The sequence below is a fragment of the Cyprinodon tularosa genome, unplaced genomic scaffold, assembly GCF_016077235.1.
Source record: "Cyprinodon tularosa strain WSP-4 unplaced genomic scaffold, ASM1607723v1 ctg2, whole genome shotgun sequence".
NCBI lineage: Eukaryota > Metazoa > Chordata > Actinopteri > Cyprinodontiformes > Cyprinodontidae > Cyprinodon > Cyprinodon tularosa.
This window is the reverse complement of record NW_024038733.1, coordinates 2023423-2048151: the sequence shown is the minus strand read 5'-3', so window position 1 is coordinate 2048151 and position 24729 is coordinate 2023423. Positions and strand designations below refer to the sequence as shown.

At 36.0% G+C, this 24729-nt stretch overlaps 2 protein-coding genes across 4 annotated transcripts; one reads left to right on the top strand and one right to left on the bottom strand.

The window, feature by feature from the left end:
* The first annotated feature begins 4992 nt into the window (after positions 1 to 4992).
* On the top strand, positions 4993 to 15492 carry si:dkey-260g12.1 (tumor necrosis factor receptor superfamily member 5). Of its 2 annotated transcripts, none has more exons than XM_038284219.1 (11): positions 4993 to 5170; positions 7472 to 7538; positions 7679 to 7730; positions 7979 to 8089; positions 8219 to 8350; positions 10899 to 10956; positions 11121 to 11164; positions 13206 to 13316; positions 13521 to 13543; positions 14745 to 14847; positions 14945 to 15492. In XM_038284219.1, exons 2-11 carry the CDS (start codon positions 7473 to 7475, stop codon positions 15199 to 15201), a joined length of 957 nt encoding a protein of 318 aa, XP_038140147.1. In that variant the 5' UTR covers positions 4993 to 5170; position 7472; the 3' UTR covers positions 15202 to 15492. The 2 variants fall into 2 exon arrangements, with proteins under 2 accessions (XP_038140147.1, XP_038140146.1); XM_038284218.1 differs by having other exon boundaries at positions 4994 to 5170; positions 7676 to 7730.
* cd27 (CD27 molecule) lies at positions 15438 to 24506 on the bottom strand. Of its 2 annotated transcripts, XM_038284221.1 has the most exons (7): positions 23714 to 24506; positions 23322 to 23466; positions 23109 to 23234; positions 20843 to 20989; positions 19074 to 19133; positions 18855 to 18959; positions 15438 to 16163 (listed from the first exon to the last, which is right to left on the bottom strand). In XM_038284221.1, the coding sequence occupies exons 1-7, from the start codon at positions 23714 to 23716 to the stop codon at positions 16045 to 16047; spliced, it is 705 nt and encodes a 234-aa protein (XP_038140149.1). In that variant the 5' UTR covers positions 23717 to 24506; the 3' UTR covers positions 15438 to 16044. The 2 variants fall into 2 exon arrangements, with proteins under 2 accessions (XP_038140149.1, XP_038140148.1); XM_038284220.1 differs by lacking the exon at positions 23714 to 24506 and having other exon boundaries at positions 23322 to 23693.
* Between the last annotated feature and the right edge of the window lie 223 nt (positions 24507 to 24729).

Below are 24729 nucleotides of genomic sequence, written 5' to 3'. Positions count from 1 at the left end.
TATCAGGCACCTCTCCTATGGAACCGACTACTACTTTAGCCCGTGAGGCAGAGACCCTTTTAAGACAAGGCTTAAAACATTCCTTTTTGTTAGGCCTATAGTTAGAGCGGCTCAGGTTATCCTGAGCTAACTCTATAGTTATGCCGCTATACGCTTAATCTGCTGGAGGACATAAGGACCCCTTTTCATCATTCTATCTCTATTCTGCCATTCTGCAGTATTCGTTAATTCAACCTCTAACTTAAAGCTCTCTGCTTTTTCTAATCACAGCAGCTTCATCTGGTCTGTAAGTGCCTTGAGATTGCATGAATTGGTAATGATATAATTGAATTGAATTTAATTGATCAAGACCTGGTGACTTACTGTGATTTAGTGTCTCCTCAGGTATTGAATTTTATTTATTTATTTATTTTTATTCTTTATGCCCTGCCTGTTGATTTTTTGGATGGGTACTCTTTAGCTTTAGCAGAGTAGAAATATGTTTTAAGCATGAGTTATTTCTTCTAAAAGAGTCTTAAAACAGAGCCAACTGTACTTTCACCCAGTTTTTCTAAAAATATTTTGACAGCTATATTTGAGGTTTTGTCAATTCATAATAGTCACCTCCTCTGTTTACTCCTACATGTTCAAGGTTTCACAAGGAAATAAAGTTGAACTAAATTGCATTTTACCCTGACAAATATTTGAAATTTTCTAAAATCACTCTTTAGTTCTATCAAGAACTTTACACACATCTATGATGACTGTTACAGTGTGTCATCTTTGTTGAGGTATTTAATATTCCAATTTTCACAGAGTCCAAGAACAGGAAATAACGATGACAACAACTACAGGAAGGACAGAATTAGCTGAGGTAAATGTGGTCAAAGTTGATAGGTTTTGTGCCGCTGCATGTGTTTAGTACTGCAGTCATGTTATCTGAGCCTGGATCTTAAAGAACAGTCCTGCAGCCTTTATATGCACCTCTGCTCGAACTGATCAGATTCGAAGAAATAAACCGCTTAATAGCTTGTTATCAAATTTTACAGAAACCTGCTAATGATCCAAAAGTCTTTTGCTCTTTGGGTGTGCCGTGTTATCTGCCCAGCTTATCATGTCTTCACAGGCTGATGACACACTACTTTCTAGTGTTGTAATCCTTATTTAGATTACAACACCAAAACAGTTTAAAAAACAATCCACTGGACTTTGTTTTTCAAGTTTGAAGACGCTTTGCTTCCCATCCAGAAAGCTTTCTCAATTAAAAATGTCAGGAATAGTGTTGAGTTTGAGGTTTTAAACAGCAGCCCATCCAAGACTTGTTTTTGTTTAGAAAACATGCAAATTGAAACGGACGAACGGGTCCACCCCTTTGGAACGGGGGTTGTTTGGCTTCTTTTGTTAGCCTGCAATGCTTCATACCTGTCTAAGTCTCTGAAAGGGGCATTGTTAAGGGAAATTGTTGGCCTGGCAGTTGGCCAGTTTGTGATGATAGCGAGAAGGGATCAACTCAGTTGCTGCATTGTAGGTTTTTGAAAGCTGAAATCTGAGTCCGACCCCTCTGTTTGTGGTTGGTTTTTCTGTCTTAACATAAATGGATTCCTTCATGCCCCTCTCAAACCACCTATTTTTTTGTCCAAAATGTGAACATTCTGGTCCTCAAAAGAATGTCCTTTGTCCATAAGGTTTTGATGTATTGCAGAGTCTAGTCCTGAGGAGATTGCTCTTCTGTGTTGGTCCATGTGTCTGTGGAGAGGTTGTTTGGTTTCTCCAATATAAAGATCAGAGCATTCCTCACTGCATTGAACTGCATATATCACTCCGTTCATATTTGGAGTCTGGGGGTGCCTTAGGATGCACTAATCTCTGTTTAAGGGTCTTGTTTGGTTTGAAATGTACTGGGATTTTGTTTTTGATCCTCATCCTCTTCAGAGACCACAGCAACCTATGCAATGGTGATTTTTTTTGCGTTTAATCTCACCGTTATGTTCTGCAACAGGTCTTTTGAATTTCCTTGCTGATTTGACAAACGCCCAGTTTGGGTATCCACAAGTTTGAAGAGCCTCTTTTATGTGTTTCTGCTTTGTGCTTCCCTTCTCCTTTTGTAGGGACATGCTCAGCCCAGTGTTGTAATGTTCTGATGACTGAAAATGTGTGTTCCAGTGGGTAATGTGAGTGAAAAAGTAGACATTGGTCTGTGTGAGTGGATTTCCTATACACTTCAATGTTGAGGTTTCCATCTTCTTCCATGCTCACCAAACAGTCCAGAAAAGGTACCTTGTTGTCCTTGGCATCCTCTCTGGTGAATTTGATGTTGTGGTCAACCGAGTTGATGTGTCTTGTGAAAGCTTCCACTTCTTTCAGCTGGATTTTAACGAATGTTTCATCCTCATATCTAAACCAGTGGCTTGGTAGTGTTCCTCTGAAAGTGTCCAAAGCTCTCTTTTCCATTTCTTCCATGTAAAGATACAATTGGTGACATGGGAGATCCGATGGCACAACCATGCTTCTGTCTGTAAAAATGATCCCTGAACTTGAAATAGGTTGTGGAAAGACAAAGGTCCAATAGAGTGCAGATCTGGTCCGGAGTGAAATTTGTCCTGTTTAGGTCATTGTCTTGTTGAAGATTTTTCCCGACTGTTTCCATTGCCTCTGATATAGGTATGCACGTGAAAAGAGAAGTAACATCAAAATATACCAGGGTATCTCCTGGCACCATCGTTAAATGTTTGACTTTGTTTGCAAAGTCTTTGGAGTTTTCTATGTGATGTGGTAAGTTTCCCACCAAGGGGGCTAAAATATTAGTAAGCTGTTTAGCAATGTTGTATGTTACTGAGTTAATTCTGCTGACAATGGGTCTGAGTGGTGTTCCTGCCTTGTGAATTTTTGGGAGTCCATATAAGCATGGAATGTCCTCCCCTGGATATTATCTAAAACAATCTGAATGGTTAATTACATTGTCTTTTTAGAGTTGCTTGAGGTAGTCCATGATTTTCTTTTTGTAGGCGTTGGTTGGATCTCTTTTCAAAGATTCATATGTGTTAGTGTCACTCAGTAGAGTGAGGATTGTGTCCTGATAGCTGGAAGTGTTGAAGACCATGGTGCATCTTCCTTTGTCAGCTGGTATTTAGATATGTTTACTTTTTTGTGATTTTTATCTTGTCTCTTAGTATCTGGATTCTCTCTTCCTCCATACCGCTTGTGGAAACATTAATTTGGCTGATGATAAATTAATATCTCATCTATTTCTGTCCTACAGTATTCGACCCAACCTTTCTTTAAAAATACTGTTTTAAATTTGGCTGTAGCTGTGTGTCATATGACAGAAGCACAATATCCCCATATCTGAATAGATCACAGCACATTTGTAAAAGGTCAAAACACCCTTTAAGAGATGAGACAGGTCAAAGTAAAGACCATGTTCACATGTGTTTAAGATTCCTTCTCCATTTCAATACCTTGTTGGTTGCTTGCACCATGTTCATAATTCTGAAAATAAGAGATACAGAACTTTACCTACACTCATCATCTGCAATAAATCGACAGAATCATACATACATTCTCAAACATGCAAGCATTCCCTCATTATTAGGTAAATTATAATTAGCAATTTGTACTTCAACCACATGCTTTCCATCAACAACCATCTGTTTCTAGTCAAATAACAGTTTCTTTTCACTTTCAAGTTTTCCTGGATGGAATAAAATGGGCTTCTGCTGTACCCTCTCTCTCTCTTTCCCCTGTACCAGAGGCTTCTGGGTTCAGGTTGGCCACCGCCATCAACATCCATAAACCTCTGACTTTACTAGACCAGCCGCTCTGCCACCACATGGATTTCTTTTAGTGCATACTCTGCAAAACATTGCCTTTTTTTGCTTCATTCTGCATTACTAATTAAAGCTGTAATACACACCCTCAGCACACTTTACAGTTATGCGGACAAAATACAGATTACATTTTTGTTTTGTAAATTAAATATCCATCAGAGAGCAAAATACTGTTTCTCCATTTTGGTGTTTTGTGCCCCGTTTGTTGTTATTGCTCTTGAGCTGGGTTTTGTCCACATATATATACCTCTTTATCATTGTGGTCAAACAATCTGCACTTGTGTGACTATAAGAGAAGAAGGCATTTTGGTTGACTATGTGGGCAACAGCACAGGATATGGGGGGGTTAAGCACTTTCTTTCCTAGTTAGCACAATTTCCATGTTGGCATGGACAAAGTGTTTTCATAAGTCTCTGAATCATGTCAGGTTTCAGTCCTTCTGATTACTAAAATGAGTTAAAATGAGTGTCTTTAGATGACTAAAGATGTAACTTAAGTCTGACAATTATAGCCAAATAGTGACTTCAACATGTAACTGATAAAAGAGTTGAATTTTATAATTTTCATACATCTGAAGAGCTGTTTTCTCTTTCAATAGAAAAATCTCCCTGTTAGACCCATTTCCAAAAGCGAAAAGCACATAATTTTAAATAGACATCCTCTTATTCTGAGATTTTGATCATTTAGAGAAAAAAAAACACAATTCAAGTAATATTTTTTGTTAAATATCACTCATTTCTTTCGCAGTGAAATTTAAAATTGAATTACTTCTATCTGCAAATAATGCAAATAATGTGTTTTTGTCTTTTTTTTCTTTAAAGTTTGAGGGGCTGGCCATTTCAGTTGCTTTTACATTTAATAAAGCACAGATTCATATGGAAGAGGATTAGGGCAACTGAAAAAAAGTTAACTGATTTATTTCAGTTTATCATGTCTGAGAAGACTTTTTTCCCATATTAAACTAAAGTAAAATGTAAAAATCAGTAAACTTTTTTTTTTTTTTTTTTTCAGTGGCCCTAATCCTCTTCACCATCACATGATTAAAAAAAACCAAAACAATATTTTCATAGAACACAGTCAAATCAGAAAGGAAACCCAGAATAAAGATATGCTCCTTCATCATGTTGTTATGCAGTCGGGCTTTAGTCACATTTTACAGTTTAAACGGAAACTTAAGATGAATAAAAGTTAGACGGTTGGTTGTTGGGTGAAAACTGAAACACTGCGCACCGCAGGGGGCTGGAAGACAGACAGGTAAGGAAATAATGACACAAATGATGTGACAGAAGGAGAGGCAGTTTCATCTCGAGGAAGTTTGACAACACAAAAGAAACAGAACCAAGAACAGACTGCGACAAAAGGAGGTAAAGTCAAATAACTTTTTCTTGTTTCTAATAAATAAAAAAACGGGTGTTATAATGTATTGAAAAGTAGAGCAAATTAGCGCAAATATTTCCTTGAGTAGGCTATTGTTAGGCTGAGATTAGGCGAGAGCGAAAAAATGGGACTCAAAAGTTGCATTTACCACCTTGTAATTTTCTTAAAAAGTCCGACAGATGTATTGAATATCACGTTCCGGGTTTACTGTACTGACTGTTCGCAGTTAAGAAAAAAAATGCATATTGTGGTTTGATGTGGTTTTAATTTGTGTGTCGGACCTTTGTGTTGCAGAAAACAGCATTCATGTCACCAAAACTTTGCTTAGTTGGGTTTTCTTTCAGGTTTTGACAGGTTGTTGTCATAGCCTGTTATTAATTTTACACTTGGTAACTGACAGTGGATGTTCTCCTAACTTGGTTTGTATGGAGTCAATTTTGTTCCATTATTGTTGCAAGCAATTAACCGATTTTGTAAATGGAAATATGTAAAAAATGCAATCCAGGAATGAAAGACAGAAAAGGTTTTGATAATAACTTTGCCCTTTTCTCAAATGTGAGTTTAAAAAGTACAATGTATTAATATTTTTTATACTTCCTCTCAAATTATATTTTTCAAATGTGTTTTTTTTTTAATTGAGATTTAAAAATTGTGCTTTTTTTAAATGGCATTTTAAAGATCACATAAGTCCAATACAAACTCTCCCTCTAGACTAATAAAAATGTAACATCAATGCAGACTACCAGAAATGTGTCTTTGCTCCTCATTCTAGAGGAAAGCCTGTCCTAGAAGTAAAGAGTAACAAATGAAATAATTTGAAAAAATAAAATCTGGGAAAACAGCAAAGTTACCCTCAAAACCTATTTTTAAACAACACATTTCTAAAAGTTTCACTTTTGGATTGTTAAATATCAATTTACAAAATATGACTTTTTCCATTTCTATGTACAGAATGTCTTCTTTGCTTGCAACAATAATGGAACAAAAGTAACTCCTCAGATTTTACCGGGCACCAGCCTAACCCAAACCCAATTCACACCTCAGTTTTAAACCTAACCCCTAATCTAGGAATTAGACTCTGGTCTCCATAATGAGCAGTAGTTCCAAACAGTATGGTCTATTTAGGGGGGAAAAAATTCCTTACACTTTACTCACCAGGTCAAAAATAAATGTCTACACAAAAATCAGATCAATTAAGTTTATTCATATAGCGATAAATCAAAACACACTTCATCTCATGGCAGATTACAGAGACAATTCAACCAGATCATACAGTCAGATTGGTTCAAAGCTTTCTATCTAAGGAAATCTTGTTGATTGCATTTACTGATTGATTTTACAACAATCCCTCACACCAAGCCTGCAAGTAGTGACAGTAGAGAGGAAAACTTCATTTTAACAGGAACAAGAAACCTTCAGCAGAACCAGGCGCAGTGATAGTGGCCATCTGCTGAGGGTGACTGGGGATCAAGGAGACAAAAGCAAATATACAGGCAAAGCAAAGATACACAGCTCCACACGCGACCCCATCCAGGAAAGATATAGCCATGCAAACAAGATCCAAGCCAGCTCCCATCTCAGATGATGAAAGAAAGCACATACAGTTGGTCATAGTAAGAGAAACAGGACTACACTGAAAAACAGGCCAAGCTCCAACATCTATAAACAAAGGTGTTGATTTCAGCAGTACAGCTGATATTTTTCTCCTGGATGGTAAAACAGCCAAACAGGAACACACCAGATGGAGCTGCTATGATGAGAAAAAGTAGAGAGCAAAACTGTAGAGACTGAACTAACAGATACTGTAGAATGGAACAATAGAGATAGAATGAAGCACAATAATGAAAGTTCTATAGCAGCATAACTATAGAGATAGCCCAGGATAACCTGAGCCACTATAACTTGATAAGCTTTGATAAGCTTTATCAAAAGGGACACAAAACGTTTTACAAACCCACAACTATCCAATAGATCAATTTATTTGTCCAAATATCCACATAAAATCCAATCCAGAGCTCTGATTCTTCTTCTTTTTTGGTTGCAAATACCTGCTTACTACCATCAATTGTACATGTGCCTCTAGCCTAATGCATATCAACAAAACAACATTTTTTATATGTTTAAGTAAAACAAATGCTACTTTTAACCTAAATAAAAAGGAAAACGTTTATTTTCTTGTTTTAAACCTCTGGTTAAGTCTGTCTGCTAATCGATCAATCACGCCAGATACAACTTTTTACTCTAGGTGCTGCTGATCACTTGAGTAACATGTCACTTTACACCTACAGGATGGGGGCTGTGCAATACTTCCTAGCTGTGATATTATCTGTGCAGTTGGTGTTCAGCTTTCCCACGGTAAAAAAAATATACATCCTCATCCTCTTTACCTATGACTGAAAAAACTATTTTTCATACCTAAAATTTAGGTCAGATGTGTTGATATGAGTTGATGAAGCTATTGTGGTTTAATTGTATTTAAATGTAAATGTCAGCAGACAATCAGGAGCTACAAGGAGGGAGAAAGAAAGTGTAATGAATGCCCTGCAGGTAAAACGATTTTTTTTTATTTCTTTTATCATATATTGTTTTTGTGTTTTTTTTTTTAACACACCTTATCACACACTAAACATGTCTGTTGATTACATATATAGTTGTTCATTCAGTCTATGCATATTGCACTTTGACATATACACTTTATGACCACATCCTTGATTTATATGCACTCTGGGTCTGCAGACACTCATGACACTTGCTTCCATCCGGTTGTTCATATTTCTTTCTTCCTGTTCTTTCAGGTGAGTTTCAGAAGTCTTGTACTGAGTGCACACCCTGTCCTCCTGGAAGGTACACCGATGTTTGGAATCGCGAGCATAACTGCCACAGATGCTTTAGAGACTGCAGTCCAGGTAAAGACATTTGCACCAGTCCTACTTTGAATAGCTCCATGCATGATGCAGACATACCAGTCTATTTTACAAACAGAAGTGGTCTACAGTGACTAACTCAGCCCTCACCTCTCTTTTTGGATCCTTTAGAGAATCATATGAAAGTGGTTCAGAACTGCACAAGTAAAACCCCCTTGATCTGTGCTTGTGAGACTGGTTACAGATGCATTGGAAAAGAAGAGTATCACTGCAAGAAATGTGAAAAAGAGGTGGATACAACAGGTAAATCCAGATAAAATCCTACTTTTGTTTAAAGAAGACAGATTTACCATAGAACAACATATGCACAAATTGGGGGCACTAATTCTGCTCCAAGTTATGGAACAAAGCTCTCTGTTCTCACTTTGCTGGATTCTGATTGGTTAATAGGAGTGTCTGCAAATCCTCAGTTTGGAGTCACAAAACATATCCAGACCAGATAGTAAAGCTAGCGAGGCTAAGGTAACAGCTTATTTCTATAGAGAGTCCTGCCAAATCCACTTCACTCTAAAACAAATTGTTTAGGTTTCAATGAAATTTACATTTTATTAATAATCACCATAACACCAGTAGCAACCATCTCTCCAAAGGACTTAGGTTTTTAATTAAAAGAATGAAAAAAGTCCTATTGGAAGAGGCAACGTGTTGATTAAACGTTGAAGGCTTCTTCTAAAATTTGTTTGAAATTAAAAATTGTAAAGAATTGCATGGATTATTTAAAGTGAGACTGAGAAGGAGGTAGCTCTATGTTTCTAAGTTTGGAGAAATAAAAGAATCTACAATGTTAGGATCAAACTAAAAAAAAAATTGTAATTTTCTCTTCAAGTCAATAAATGTATCATCTTGAGTAAAAAATGGAATGGAATTTAACTTATGTTGATTGTAGTTACTAAGGAAAGTTGATTAAAACAAACAAACTCAGTTACTACAAATTGTACCTCCTAATTTCTCTTAACAAAACATGTATTTTTGTTATGCTAGTACATTTTACACAGAAAAGGGTAGAGACATACAACCATGGACACACAAGGAGAATCTAGAAAAGCCAGTTAAACTTACAGTCATGTTTTTAGACTGTGAGAGAAAGCTGGAATCTATGGGGGGCCGTTTAGGACAAAAAACTATTTTTCCTCTCACGTACACCAATAAAACCATGCACACACCTCAGTAGACACACACACACTCTCAACAAAACTATGTTTTCCTCTCATACACACTACTATGACATGCACATATCACAGTAGAAACAGTCACACACAATCACAAAACTAAAATTGACCTCTCACGTACACACATAAAACCATGCACACACATACACTCTAAATAAAACTATGTTTTCCTGTGACTGTTTCTACTGTGATGTGTGCATGTCATAGTAGTGTGTTTGAGAGGAAAACATAGTTTTGTTTAGAGTGTGTGTGTGTGTGTGTGTACTGTGGTGTGTTCAGTCATTCACCCATTCACACACACACTCACACACGAAGTCTGAATGTCTTACAGTAGTACATTACCTACAGTAACCATGAAAACGGTGGTCCCAGCTGTTTTCAGGTCCTTCACCAGCTCTTCTCATGTAGTTCTGGGATGATTTCTCACCTTTCTTAGAACCATTGAGACCCCACAAGGTGAGATGTTGTATGGAGCCCCAGTCCGAGGAAGATTGACAGTCATGTTTAGCTTCTGATTGATTCTAATAACGATTGCTCTGACAGTGGACCTTTTTTCACCAAGCTGTTTGGCAGTTTCCCAGTAGCCCTTTCCAGTGTTGTGGAGGTGCACAATTTTGTCTCTAGTGTCTTTGGACAGCAATTTGGTCTTGGCCATGTTAGTAGTTGGATTCTTACTGATTGTATGGAGTTGACAGGTGACTTGATGCAGCTAACAACCTCAAACAGGTGCATCTAATTTTGGATAATAAATGGAGTTCAGACGGCGATTTTGAAAGCAGACCGACGGGTCTTTGAGGGTCAGAATTCTAGCTGATAGACGGGTTTTCATACACGTATTTTCAGCTGTATCATATAGTATCATATAAATAGTAAAATACATTGTTATTCCTGGATTTTATTTTTTTAGATTATGTCTCTCACAGTGGACATGCACCTACGATGGCAATTTCAGACCCCTGCATAATTTTTAAGTGGGAGAACTCACAAAATAGCAGGGGGTTAAAAAACGTATTTTCCTCACTGTACACGGCAATCTGCTGTAAATTTGACATAGAAACCGAGGTAATATGTGAAGGACATATTAGTTAGGACATATAAAGTTTTTTGTTGCTTGGTAATGCATCTCTTGCTTTGTTTGGTCTTTAAGGGATAATTGTTTGTGTTGAACAGATTGGACTAGCTTGCTTAATCCATCTCAGAGCACCAGTGTGTGGGCAGTGAGTGAAGTGCTGCTGTACAAATTGTTACATGAATTTATTTAAGTGTCCACTGCCCCCAAGTGGCTAAAACATTGTTTATGGATTAGATAAAAAAAAAAAACTTCAATTTGTGTGGGGTATGAGCATGTGAGGGACTTTTTGTCTACGTATGTTGTGTTTTGCAGACAGTGACACAGTAAGAGGAAATGTGGGGCTGTTGTGATCATGTACTGTATAACAAAATACATGAAGAGTGAAACACATAAAAGTGAAAAAGGAGTCTTGTATCTTAAACTTTCACTGTACCTGTAATGAAATAGACACCTTAATTTCCTTTAAGAAAGTGTGAAAAAGAAAAGCAATCTATTTATGTTTTCATTTAGTTGAAAGATGAAACAAATGTGTGATGTTTCTGTTTTGAAGCCTCAGCCGATGGGTTACAGACTTCCTCAGCTCAGACTAAACCTTGTAGCTCCCAATGGTAAGTTGTTTTTTTTCCCTGGAAAAGACTAAAATACTGTGTACTAAAAAACGCTGAACTGAGCTGAGAAATGCAACTAGAGGTACTGATTTATAATAATTACGAAGATGATAAATACTTCTCTAAGACATAAAGTTGCATATTTTCCTTTTTATCCTTCACAGGTGTGGACCTTCAGCTTCCCCAACTACCTCTGATCCCAAACCAGGTGAGAGTTATTCATAATGTTTTATAGGCTTTAACAAAACAAAAAAAAAAGAATAAGAAATGCAATGTCTTTTTAAATTATAATGCAACTTTGCAGAGATGAGTAAAGTAGCCAAAAACTGCCTCCAAAGTAAGAGTTGCACTCCTTTAGCCAAACTAAGGAATTACTAAAGTATGCTGGTGAAGGTTTTCAATCATCCAGGTCATAGTCATTCCAAAAAAAAAGAAAATTAAAAACAATCCACTGGACTTGGAAACACAAGTTAATTGAAACCCTTACTTCTTTTTTTTCTGTGGGCATGAGGCTTCCGGTTTCAAACAGGAATTATTTTAAGTATTTCAATCACTTTCATTGCCACAGATATACAATAATCCAGACCATGGGCATGCAGACTACTGCTATAAACATCAGTGAAAGAATGATCCCTCTTCTCATCTCATCCAGTCTTGAGATTAGCTGAAGAACAATTTATAAAGAGCTCAATGCAGCTGCATTTAAACCTTCACAAAGTGCTGAATTGTATAATAATGATAACTGAATTTATTGATCTAACAGTGGAGAAGTCTACCTCTGCATTTAACCCATCCCCTCTGGGAGCAGTGGGCTGCAATTTTGCAGCACCCAGGGAGCAGTATGGGGTTAAGGGTCTTGCTCAGAGAGCCAGACTGGCAGTCGCTGGGAGTGGGCCTCGAACTCAGAACTTTAGGATTCCAAGCTCTACGCCCTAACCACTAGGCCGCCACTTCAGTGCATTAAAATAAACCAAGACTTACTTTAATGCCAAAATTACAGATTTAACTGGGTTTTCATTAATTTTTTAAATGTCTCTTTATACAGTTTTTTTTTTACAGAATAAAAGACCTGATTTTAGAAAAAAATAGTTTGGTTCTCTCCAGAGGTGGATAAAGGGCCCAAATATTGTATTTGACTAACACATTACTCTGAAAAGTACTTAATTTCTTTCCACAAGGTAACTAAAGTAAATTTAAGTATGAGGACAGAGTTATATGAAGTTCTATGAAAAGTTATTTACTTCTGCCCACTCCTATTCAGCTATATGTTTTCTCGTGGTTTTGTGCATTGATGCAATAGATGTATTTATGTTTGCCCAAATATCACAATAATTAACTGAACTGATCTGAGTAAATGAAACTAGTTACAGTACTACCTACATTTGCTACAATCAAATCAAAATATATGAGCTAAAATTAATATCATTTTTAAGGAAAAATGCTTTTCAGAGAATGGCCAAAGGAGCTCTAAATTATCCCCAAGAAAATAAATAAGGCAGAGGAAAAACATATACATACTTTAATAATGTGGTTTGACAAAAACGGATAAACCCCCAAAATATTTAATTTATTTTAATATTATAATAGTTGACAAATAAGGTAAAGGTCATTAAATTGTTTGGGTAAAAATATGTCAATTGGCAACATATTGAGAAACAACTATTGTTGGTTGATATTTGGGTCTTTTGACACACCAACTTTATCTCTATAGATGGCGCTAAAGTAACCAAAGTGTCTGCTCACTACCACACCACTTTCCTCCCTCTTTGTTACCCTACAGTGATTATTTATAAGCTTCGTTTTAGGTTTCATTAGGCAGAAATATCATCTTTCTTTCCTATTTATAATTAAGTGAACTTCTTATTTGATTTTGATCAGATTGACAAAGGGAAAGTTAACAAAAATACTTAGTTAACTCATGAAACTCCATATTACTGTAAAGGTTTTAAATAAATCACAGAAAATACAAAATATTAGAGACAAGCAATATGAATATTGAAACCTTTTTGTAAATCAATTTAAGAATAAAATTGTTTTCGAAAACATTTAACACCAATTTATCCTTAATTAATATTCAAGGTTTTATTTTTCATTTTTGTTAGATTTCCTTTTTTCTAGATTCAAAACATTCAGGCCCCATATATTATTTTTCTTTATTTCACTTGTATGTTTTTATCCACCTGTTGTTTCTGAAAACATTGCTTTTGTACTATTTAGATCTTTGTGACGTTTTTAATTTCCTGTTGCAGTAAAAGCTGAGCTGGCAGCCATTTTGGTCTCGGTGGTCTTCATAGTATGCTTGGTTCTTATGATCCTGTTCTGCATCAATCAGCCCCGAGAGGAAACATGTTTCAGACAAAGTAAGGTGCTCATTTACATTCAGGACAGTTTCCGCGGCCTCAGCTGAACTTTATGATTGAATCAACAAACACGTTTAAACTGAGCAGTGTGGAGATGAGTGTGAATAAGGATTTATCTTGAGCTTTTTGCTACATGAATGATGAACATGCTGACGCAAAGGTCTGAAACTAATTTTATGTTACTCATCATTTCTGTTTTTTCAGTTATTGCAAAGATGTGTAATGAGGTATGTAAGTTAAGGTTTCTGCTGTCTTTACATAGTCATGGTAAAAACATTCTTTAAATTCTGTTGTAATGATCTGGTCATAACAAGGTTCTAAAATTATAACCTAACTCGTGTGAAAGGCCAGAGAAGAACCAACATCATCATGATTTGTTAAAAAAGGGCCACACGATCCTGTACCATTTAAAACCACCATTTTTAGCAATAACTTGAACGCTGCTTTATGACTTTGTGACATGAGAGGTTGCCTCACATTTGATTCCTGAGTTCATGGTTATCTAATGACTGAAAGGTGGTCTGGTCCTGTGGATTGAGTTGTTCTGTATTTTTATTTGATTGTGCTGATATTAACCCATACAATTAATCTGCTAAATAAAGTTGGCAAAATCTGAGTTTTATTGCTTTTAGTGTCCTGATGCTTTACACTCTTTCACCCATGGGGTAATATTCTGGAGCCTACAATCATGGAAATAAGACTACCTGTCTCAATTGAAATAATATTACAATTTTAAAAGGTTAAACTTTTGCTTGCATTAGCCTCTTTTTGCCCTCAGTTACTGTAAACTTGAGTTTTCCTCTTGTAAGTATTACAGCATGATGTATTTCAAATAGTTTGGAAATATGTGCATACCCCCCCCCCCTCCAAGGCTGATGCTGTAGCCCCTTCCTTCCTTGCATTGTGTGCAAATGTGTATCCCCTAGATAAGCAATAACTCCTGGTTTTATTGAGATGGTCACACTAACTTATGATCATGTAATGGTGTTGTGACTAGCAACTTCTGGCTGCTTCTTTTCTTCTATATATATTGTTTTTATTTTAGAATAAATTTGCACCTTAGTAAAGTTGAAGGAGTTAAGATACAAACGTCTAAGATAACATTGTGAGTTCAATCAAAGTAAGAGCCTTTTCAGCTTTAGCAGTGGAGGTAATAGTAGTGAATTGTGGTGAATGTAGGAGACTTTGGTGTGTTTTTCATGGAGGGTTAATCTTTGTTTTTAGAATAACTTATATTCTGTTTTGTCTCCTAATACTTTATTTGAATAATTTTAAAACCTTGGACCAGATCTTATTCATGTAGTCCTTACTATAAATACCCCAGAACTGTAACGGGAGTTGAATGTTCCTTTTTTTTTTATTATTCTAAAGATTATTGCATGATATTCCTTGGTGTTTCTAGAAAATAATGTTGTGATTCGTTTTTAGGAAGGTGTAAATGCCACCCACAAGGCAAAGGAGTCGTCGCATCATATCCCAAGAAACTTTGGTGCGAAGCAGCAGACAACGCCTCTTTCAGCTGCAAATCTGGGTACTACTGAGTGAAATAAACCTTTGCCTTAAGCTGCATTCAGATAATGAAAATAATCCCTTTTTTTGTTTTGTTTTTTTCTTATCTGCTGACCCAGTACATGTCCACAACCCGAGTACAGTTATCTTCAGCTTTCTTACGGGTTTGAACGGGTCGACGGTTCCGGGCAGGAAGAGAGCTGAGACGGCCAGCATCGCAGAAGAAGACGAGAGAGACTGTCCCGTGTTTCATCCCATGCCTTCTCCAAGTGTTCACCTCTCCGAAGAAGAGGGGAGAGGCGAGACAGAGGACATTTTCTTCCCCTCCCAGGAGCAGGGCAAAGACTACCATATGTCAAAGGAGGAGGTGCTGTAATCCAAGAAATTGTGGTGGACAAACCTTAACCCTGGACTTCTTTGAAGAAGGATTATAAAACATTGAAAATACAATTTTAGGCAAACAACAAGATGCATCTTTTGCCAAACTGTGAGTTTGTTTTACAATTGTGTTTTTCATCTGGATCCACATCCTGCCCTTACTTTGATGAAAAGCAGAAATGGTCTCGTGTCAGCCATTTATTATTTAAGAAATCTTGTAAATGTTGTACATATTATGTGAGGTATGCTTTTAAAAGTAAAAATACATTTTATTTTGAATAAAGAAAAATAAAAGAATGTATTTAACTTTTCAAGGTATTCCCTATTTAATATTTATGATCTAAAAACAAATCAGAATGTCAGTCTATATACATATATACAGGAGATAATTCATAAGGAAACATATTTACTTAGAAACATGTTTGGGCCCATCTATCACATTCATCTCTAAAAGATAATCTCATAAATTTTACTTAAATATAGTCTCATGTGTGCTCCTCCTATATAGTACAGTGTACCATAGTACATACCCATTTGGCAAAAGACCAAATAGCCCATGCAGGACTGTCATAGTGTCCCACTCTGTGTGTTTAGGTAGAATAAATCTTCCCAGTGTAGTTTTTATATGGTTAGTTTTTGAGTATTCAGGATGCAGATATCTTGTGATGTTTCCTCTCAGTAACAGACAGTAGTTTCTAAACCATTCATCCACTGTGGTTCCTCTGCATTATAACAACTTGAGTTATGTTTCTCTGCATTCATCAACAAGATCCGGAGAAATAAGGGAGATGTTGTTTCTTTCTTGAGTCAGAGAATATTGTCGTTCATCAGCGATCAGCATCTATTCTTTTATACAGATATCGATGCAGTTGTCGCATTTTCCACAAACCTCCTGGACTGGTTTTGACACATCTTCGTCCACTGTGCATGGAAGGACTGGTTTTTCAACAAAAAAATAACCTGAAAAGCAAAAAAAGGCAAAAACATTGTTGATTAGGTGTACAGTATTTGGCAAAAATGTTAAAGACTCCAACATGTTAAAATATCTGAATGCAAAGACTCAGCATAGGGCTGCACAGTGCCGCAGTTTGTAACACTGTGAGAGGTTCCTTTGTTCAAATCCCAGCTGTTTCTCTCTGCTTGGGAACTGCCTGTTCTAATGCATTGGTTCACTCCAGGTGCCACCTGCACGAGAACCTGTGCTGACCAACTTACATACAAACAGCTTTTTTAGATCTCTGGAACAGTGTGAGAACAAAGTACCACTAACACTGGACCCTGCCATAGGTGTGTTCTTCCTTAACCTCTCTTATCTGTGTACCCCAACTACTGCACCTTAGTTGACCATATCTAAAACTTATGAAGTTTGTCGATGTACCACTGTCATTGGTCATTGATCTGAACCGAGACAACAACCAATCTGAATAGAAGGTCGACCAGCTTCTGGTTTACTACTCTAGTGAGAATCATTTAAAGCTAAATCCACTGAATCCTCAGCAACATTGTGTCAAATGTGGACCAATTCCTGTTCCTACAAACATAGTACACTTAAGAGGTCCTGATATAGATTCTGTCCAGAAGGCCTAACAGAGGCTGGATTCTTCTGGCAATTCATGATGTACAATCTTTCTGGTCATTTTCTAAACCATTCAGTTTTTGTTTACATCTATCTCTTTTTAGTTTTGTTCATCTACTAAACAGGTCCAAACTGCAACAAACAGTTGTGTCTAAAGAGAGTAATCGGGACTTATTTTTAGTTATTTCAAAATGTTTTTGAAGAAGGACATATTTTCAAGGAGTTTTTTGTTGTTGTTTTTTTTGTTTTGTTTTTAACTGGAACAATAAAATATGTCTAGACCCAAATTATTGACAAGTGATCAAAACAAAGTATTTTTAAGCAGGATTAAACCTTTGTTTTTTGTTTTTTTTGAAGACTGAAGTTGTATCAGAATCAGATCTATCCTAACTGCTGTTAGGCTATTGCTTGTATTGCAACATATGCTTACTCATTGAAATTGCATTTAAATGTGAGGAAACAAAGGGGTTTTTGGAGAATATCAAAGCCTGTCACATCTTTTGAAGTATGTGTGTCACCTTGATACTTTTTCGAATAGCACAAGTGTGTTAGCATCAAGGGTGTGGAATGCACAGCTTTCTCCCGTGTCAGGTGCAGGTATTTTAGTTGACTGTTACATCACCTTCTTATTTATTTTTTCAAATTTTTATTGATTTTCGCCAGCCTTTGGTTTTAATGGTTTATTAACGAGAAAGTGATCAGATTTTTGTTGGCCAAATTAATCAAAAATTTAGTTTCATTTTCAACTTAAGCATCCAAATTGCTTAGGTGAATGAATCTTTTTAGTACAAACAAAAACAGTTGTCACAGTTTTGCATAAGGCATTAGAAGTAATTGATAAAGCTATACCTTTGGTGACATAATGACTATACATTTCAGTAAATGTTTACGATAACACACAATTCGTCCCTATGGAAAACCAAGGGTTGTCCCTAAGGATATTAAAATAACAGTATCTAATATTCTTGTAACAAAGGTATTCAGACCTGCAAATAACATACAATTATGTTTTAATATAAGAGGACTCCTTAATTCTTAAGCATAAGTTGTGCAAACTCTAGGGAAGGCATGTCCAAAGTGGGCCCTTGATGGCCGGTATCCTGAAACTTTTAAGGGTTTGCCTGGTTCAGCCTAGTTGATTCTCATTGATTACACTTAAATTTTATAAGTTGATTGATAAGAAATCTATAAGTATTTGTTTTATAAATATGGTTTAAACAGAAAAAACAACAACTGAACACTATATTGGATGGGGATCAAAATGTAATTTCATTTCACATTCTTCAAGGAGGAGTTGAAATAAATAGATAAATATTTTTTCATCTAAATACATATTTAATACCCTGTGCAATAAGCCTGTTAAATAAGAAATATCAGCTGTTATGTCATATCTCTCTCTCTCTCTCTCTCTCTCTCTCTCTCTCTATATATATATATATATATATATATATATATATATATATATATATATATATATATATATATATATATATATATATATATATATATATATATATATATATATGGACACACTATATCCCTATGCACCTTTTCCTCCTTTTGGCAACTTCTTTTGACTATTGAGCTGACGTGACCAGTGAATTTCTCCCCTGTGAGATCAACAAAGTCTATATTATCTTATCTCTTATCTTAAAGCAGCTATTTAAAGCACACTGTTATAGAACTGAATGAAAATGGTTATTGGTATCATGTGATTATCTGGTCTCTGAAGCTTTGTCTTGCTAGATTTTAAGAAAAAATTAAATGGGTCATCCGTTGGTCTTTCATCAGGATGATGATTATTAACAAATGGTTTAATGAATATAGAAAGGGTTGACTGGACAAAATTAACTAAATGGAATTGATTGATAGATAAAAACAACTGTGCCCAGAGCTAAATCCTAGAATCAGCTAAGGTATTTAATGCCGCTTGTAATAAATTTACAAAACTGTCCAATGTTTTTGCTTGCCTTTTAATTGTGGAACTTGGTCTTTACAGTGATGACAAATCTAAAATGATTACACTGAGTGAAAGCAGAATGTGTAAAAATGTGTTAAGCTGACTCTCCTCTTACCGTGGTTGGACCGAATCCAGTGGAGGAAAGGCTTGATTTTGGTCACAACAACCAATGCTATTCCAGCGCATAGAAGGGCGACTATCACCAGGAACCACTGTGTGTCTTTAATGAAATATAAAAATAAAAAAAAATGTTTCACCGAATTTAATGCACACAAGGAGAAGTGAAAAAGAATATAAATTATTTTAATTTTACATTAACAAAAGCTTACTTCACCTCTGATTGGGTTTCTTGGTTTTTCAGTTGTTTTTGTTATGGAGGTGAGCCAAATTTTTACTAGAGGAAAGAAGAAAACTTTATCAGTTCAGTGCAGATGTAAAAAAATAAAAAACATAAGTTTCATAGTTTTGACCAGACAGACAGTTTGTGTGTGATTTTCCTTGATCGTCACTGCGGGATATGCAAACAGTTGGTTTGAATTACAAGCAGAAAGGTCATAATAATTACAAGCTTATAAAAGATCATGCATGCCAAGATTTCTCTCATATAAGTTTTTAATTTTGCTATAGAGGTTCCAGAAAAAAAAAAATAATCCATGATTTATCAAAGTTTTAGACAGTGATTAATGCTGAATATTTCAGCCTGAAGAAGTGTTTTTGTTCAAGAAAATATTTCAATGTGGAAAAAGCCCTGTTCATGAGAAAGATAACATGACAAGATTGTTTGTTGATACTTTGCCTCCTCTGCGTTCAGATAATTGTTGTTGAGAGAAGCCGTATTTCTATATTTTCTAAAATTATATAACCATCTAATTTTTCAAAGTTTTCGTCTGATTGGCCCAGGTGTCCCTTGTTATTACTCCTCTCCATAGAGGCAAGTTAATGTTGGTAAACTAAGGATAAATTTGGACTCAGAGCCATTGAAACCATCCAGAATTTCGGTCCAACCAAGTCTGAGACAGGACTGATACCCTGGGTCAGATTGGGCTGTAACAAGTTTTTTTTTTTTCATTGCCTACATTGCTGTTTGCAACAAATGTTATATATATTTTTAAAAACTGACAGTTATTTGTTTTGTTTTCCTCCATGCATTTAACTTGTTCAACATAGTGACTTTCTTTTGGAAGGACAAACAGCTGCCAGGTTCTGAGCTGCAGCTGGAGCAGAAAAGCTGATTATTGTTTTGGCCGAAAGGAGGGACAAGTTATGCTTATCTGACCAAACATAAAGCCAAACCATAGGTTGCTCTAAGACTTCTCTATTTTTCCTTTTTTAACATTCCTCTCAGACTGCCATAGAAAAAAACTCTCTATTACGCAGGAAACGTATTTCCTTAGACTCCTGAGAGACCAATAAACTCTTAAATAAACGTATACTCTGATCAGCTTGATCACTAATTTAAAGGAGCAGCTGAACAGTCATAAACGTCCCCTTATAGAGCAGTCAATATTAGTTGGGGAGTAGATTCCGTAGCTTTCTTTTTGCTGAAGAAAATGTATTCTTTAAATGACATCAGTTTGACTCATATGGGATTTCTATTGATTCTGCTGCTAGTTTTTATTTCATCTATGTTAACACAATCATCCTCATGTTGATTTTTGATATGTAATATTGGTTATGAAACTTTTGTAAACATTGATGTTGATTAAAATAGCTCTTTAATGCCACATAATGCAGCTTGAAGAGTAATGCAGAATAACTTACATTTTAGCAGTGTTCAGCCTCAATAAATACCTTTTCAGTCATAAAATTTTGAAACATTTGAACATGGATAATGTAGGAATTAAAGAGCTTAAATCAGAAAATGACTGTACAATACCACATTTTCTATGGCACCCATATCATTTTGGTGCCACAGGTGAGGAAACAGAAACGCTTTGTAATAGATAACCTATTTCTACATTGCCATTAGTATAAATGATTATATAAGAAGAAATCCTTTGATTAATAATAAATCTTTGAAAGGATGCTAGAAAGAAAAAAAATGTTCCTTAGTAAAATGTAGGTGTCTAATTAAGTTGGATGTGTAGATAAACTGTATTTCACCTGTAGTGGGTGGTGGCAGGGTGGGTTTGATGGTCTTTGGAACAGGCTCACACTTTTTGCAGGACTTGTCTATGCATCTGTAGCCAGCCTTACACTTGCAAACAGTATTGTGGGTTATTGTACAGTTGGATTCAACCTCAGAATGTTCTGTTGGGAAAAAGAAAGAGGGATGTTCAAATATACATAATTAATAAGAGCGTGTTTAAATCTAACATGTATGACATGTAGAAGCATGACTGTAATTGTGTGTGACAAGATGTTGCAACATTACTCATAGATTGGGTCTTGGTAAACATTTTTAGTTTTAAGTCATTAGTCAGTTGTATCGGCACTATTAGGCAAGGCTGTTATTTCTTTTTAAGAAAGCAGCGTTTCGCTTTGATGTAACTATTTCTGTCTTACAAAGACGCACCAGCTTGTGTGCTAAAAATTAGCAAATAGAAAACTGTTTAAATGACTTTAACAGTGTCAGAATCATAGTGAAACATGAATGTATAAGCGTACATTTATAATCTAGAGAGAACATAGAAAGTAGAGATAGAGTGATTATCTGATAGATTTAGCTGATAAATTATATTAATGTGATAAAAGTTTATTTTCTTATGGGAGGTCATGATGATACAATGTGAGCAAAGAGCTAATAACTTTTACTAGTCCGTTTCCTTGTTCTCCTAAGTTTAATAATAAAAAAGCAAACCTTTCATCTGCATCTTCCTATTTCACTTATGATGTTGAGAGATACAATTTAGAAAGAATTTACTTCCCTTCATTGTGACAGAGAAGTCACTCGATTAAGTAGGCTTAAGTTTCTTTGAGGAATGGCATTGACCATTGAATTTCAGAAAAAACTTGTGCTGAAGTCATTATTTATAGTGTTTGAAATAAGTCAAAGCTTTTAAAATCTTTTGTAAAAGAAATAGACTTTTCATTTTTAACGCGTTTAACTTTTCCTGTGAAGAAATTATCCTAAGCATAACCTTATTAATGCTGGGGATCAATTATATGCATCAATTGATTTTAGAGGAATGCAACACCTTTCTAAAGAGGTAGACTGGTCAATAGGTCAGTTGTTTTTTTAGGCATTTAAGAGTTACATTTGTTATATGGTGCTAAAAAAGGTTATCTTTAGCCTGTCTTCTCTTTACTTTGCAGCTTGCAAACTGTCAAGGCGACAATAACGATCCAAAGCACAAAAGAAAGATCAGTGCTGCAAGGTCAGCATGTAAAACGTTTCTGTGGGTGTAATCATTTCCACCTAAATTACTTTCCATTCACATTAATTGACATCGAGCCCCTGTAAGTGTAGTTTTTTGACATTTTCAACACCCACCTTCCTCTGTCTTGATTCTAAAACAGATAAGTAAGGTTTTAAGAAGTTTTCATAAAAAACACATTTGACACAGATTGGCCCAGATACTTAAAAAAAAAATAGAGCCTCTGAATGTAAACAATAGTAGTTGAGACTGAGAATAGAAAACATGTTTTCACTTAGGTGCTGATTCCACTGTGACATTTAGAAATAAGCAAAACGGGCTCTTTTTTCACCTGTAGCAGTGCAGAGAAATCTGCATCAGCATATCTTTCCGTTGTTTTTTGTAATATGCATGGTTTTTTTCTTTTCAGCTACTTTAAAAAGTCTCCACGTTGTAGAGTCACAAATGTGAGTCTATCTGAGCTTTCATTAGAAATGTTTTGACAGACCCCCCAGTTCCCCTCCTCTCTTTGATCTCCTTCTGACTGTTTGCCCCCTTTCATTCACTGACAGGGAAATCCCCTCACGTTCAGCAGACCTTTTTTTTCTATAAGCTTCTCTGAAATTATGACCCCCTGTCAGAGCTGAGTAACTCCCAACTGTGTGTCTTCTGTACAGCATTGCATTGAAACTGGTCAAATTCAGCGGTCAGAGCGACAGATTACTCACTCTCACCCATCACAACCTGCATGAAGAGTTGCAGTTCACACAAAGACAAACAGGAACCACAAGGTTGTAAAAAGAGGAGAGAGTGTGTAAAGCTGTGAGTATATTTACAGTAATGCTTCATCATACATATGTTCAAAACAAAACCAGTCCATATCAGCTCTGATTGTCTGGTGATAATGTTTTAGTCAAACCGTATCCTTCTGATGCATACCTCTGTAACTAGTTTTTTTGCTCTTACTGGAGACACGTCATTTATCGAATCGTAATTTCGTGATAAAGAGACAGCTAAAATAAAACATTGCAAGTCTTCCCATCCAAACAGAATAATTACTGTAAATTTCTCACCTGCTGTGCATGTTCCACAAATATTGCAGGTTGATTCTAGGGTGTAGGTATCCATAAACCTCTCACCCGTGCATTTCTTGCATGAGATGTCACAAGTGGTCTCAGACCGTTTAACATAATAATGACCTGGAACAAACATAGATTAAATAAAGGTCAAAAGCCTTTACAATGAAACCTTTAAAGTCTGTAAGTACAAAGGTGATGTCACAGTACCTGGTGGACACTTGTTGCAACATTGCTTGGGGTTGAGTATTGGCCATTCATATTGGGTATTCTCGTTGCACTGGATAGCAAGTGCAGAGGAGAGAAACTGAAGTCTCCAAAGCATTGAAACGGTAAGATAACAGAGAGGCAGCATCTGGGTAGTAGCAAATAAACACAAGAAGAAGAAGAGGAGGAGGGAGGTTATTGATTGTGTCAGATATGTGCAGACGTAATGCATACAAAATGATTATATGTTGGGTTTATTTACAGAAAAAATGTATATTTAAAAAAATTAAACCAGTTCTGATGCTGCAAATCCTCTAAAAAGATTTCAGTTCCACAAGTCAGATTAAAAGGTTAATAAATCTCAAAGAAGACAAAGATATATTGTCTAAACTTACCATGTAGGAGAAGCTGACAGAAGATGTTACCTGGGACCCTCTGAGTGTGAGACTGAGAGAGGACTAGAAATGTGTCAGGGGACTCTTCTCTTAAAATGTCACAAAGTGACTCATCATGAAACTTGTCTTTTCAGTCTGTTTTCCTTCCCATCTAATCCTCTAACTGCCATCACTGGGACCCTAAAGATCAGTGCACATCAACATGTCCCCCTATATCCCTCACAGAGTGTCCTCCACGTTTTTTCCATCTTCTGGTTCGCCTCATCCGAATGCAAGTGTTTGGCTAAGAACAGCATGACTTTTTCATCTTTCTTCCTTGTCATGTTGCTTGATGATGAAAGTAAACTATGATGTACCACTCATTTAACTGAAAACTGTTTTATCATACTTACCCAGAACCGTTGAACAGTTAAGCATTTAAGGAAGTGACTGATGATCAGTTCTGAAACCTTTTCAACACTCCAGATGATACGAAATTAAGCTGCAGCTTCGATACTCATACTTCATAGAGCAGAAAAAGGACTATTAAACATTTCAATGTTTTCTCAGTATATATATATATAATAAGGCTGTTATATTCACACCAGGTGCTGGTAATCATAAATACTCCCCATATGCAGAGATATAATGAAAAATGGTTCCATACGTCATAAATAAATGAAAAGATAAGGAAAAAGTGGTAAAACATGTAAAAAGGAAGATAAAAAAAATAAAACCAAGATAACCATTTCCATCTATCAGTATCTAGAAAGTAATCCAGAACCTTATGATGAACACACTTAAAAGCATTGCGTAGTCCTGATCAACACTGCATTAAAATCCAAGAGCTCTCTCACAGTGATGCCATTACTTAGACACATTTCTTAGCTTCTGAATGTTACTGTGAGCATCTCGCCATAAACTGGAAGCAACTAGGTGCTCTTTGCAAGATTTCTGATAGAGGAGCCCAAAACATCAGAAGATTTGTTCTTGCACCAAGGGCCTCTCGCAGAAGGATTTAAAAATGCAAAATGGAC

What these genes read in the sequence shown, in the direction of transcription:
- cd27 (XM_038284220.1), bottom strand. Translation starts at nt 23,550, where the DNA reads ATGCATTACGTCTGCACATATCTGACACAATCAATAACCTCCCTCCTC. An exon ending in TTGCAACAAGTGTCCACCAG is followed by an intron (nt 23,235 to 23,321) that starts GTACTGTGACAT and finishes TGTTTGTTCCAG; the next exon opens with GTCATTATTATGTTAAACGG. An exon ending in CCTGCCACCACCCACTACAG is followed by an intron (nt 19,134 to 20,842) that starts GTGAAATACAGT and finishes TCTTTCCTCTAG; the next exon opens with TAAAAATTTGGCTCACCTCC.
- si:dkey-260g12.1 (XM_038284218.1), top strand. Translation starts at nt 7,473, where the DNA reads ATGGGGGCTGTGCAATACTTCCTAGCTGTGATATTATCTGTGCAGTTG. An exon ending in GTGTAATGAATGCCCTGCAG is followed by an intron (nt 7,731 to 7,978) that starts GTAAAACGATTT and finishes CTGTTCTTTCAG; the next exon opens with GTGAGTTTCAGAAGTCTTGT. An exon ending in TCTTTCAGCTGCAAATCTGG is followed by an intron (nt 14,848 to 14,944) that starts GTACTACTGAGT and finishes CTGCTGACCCAG; the next exon opens with TACATGTCCACAACCCGAGT.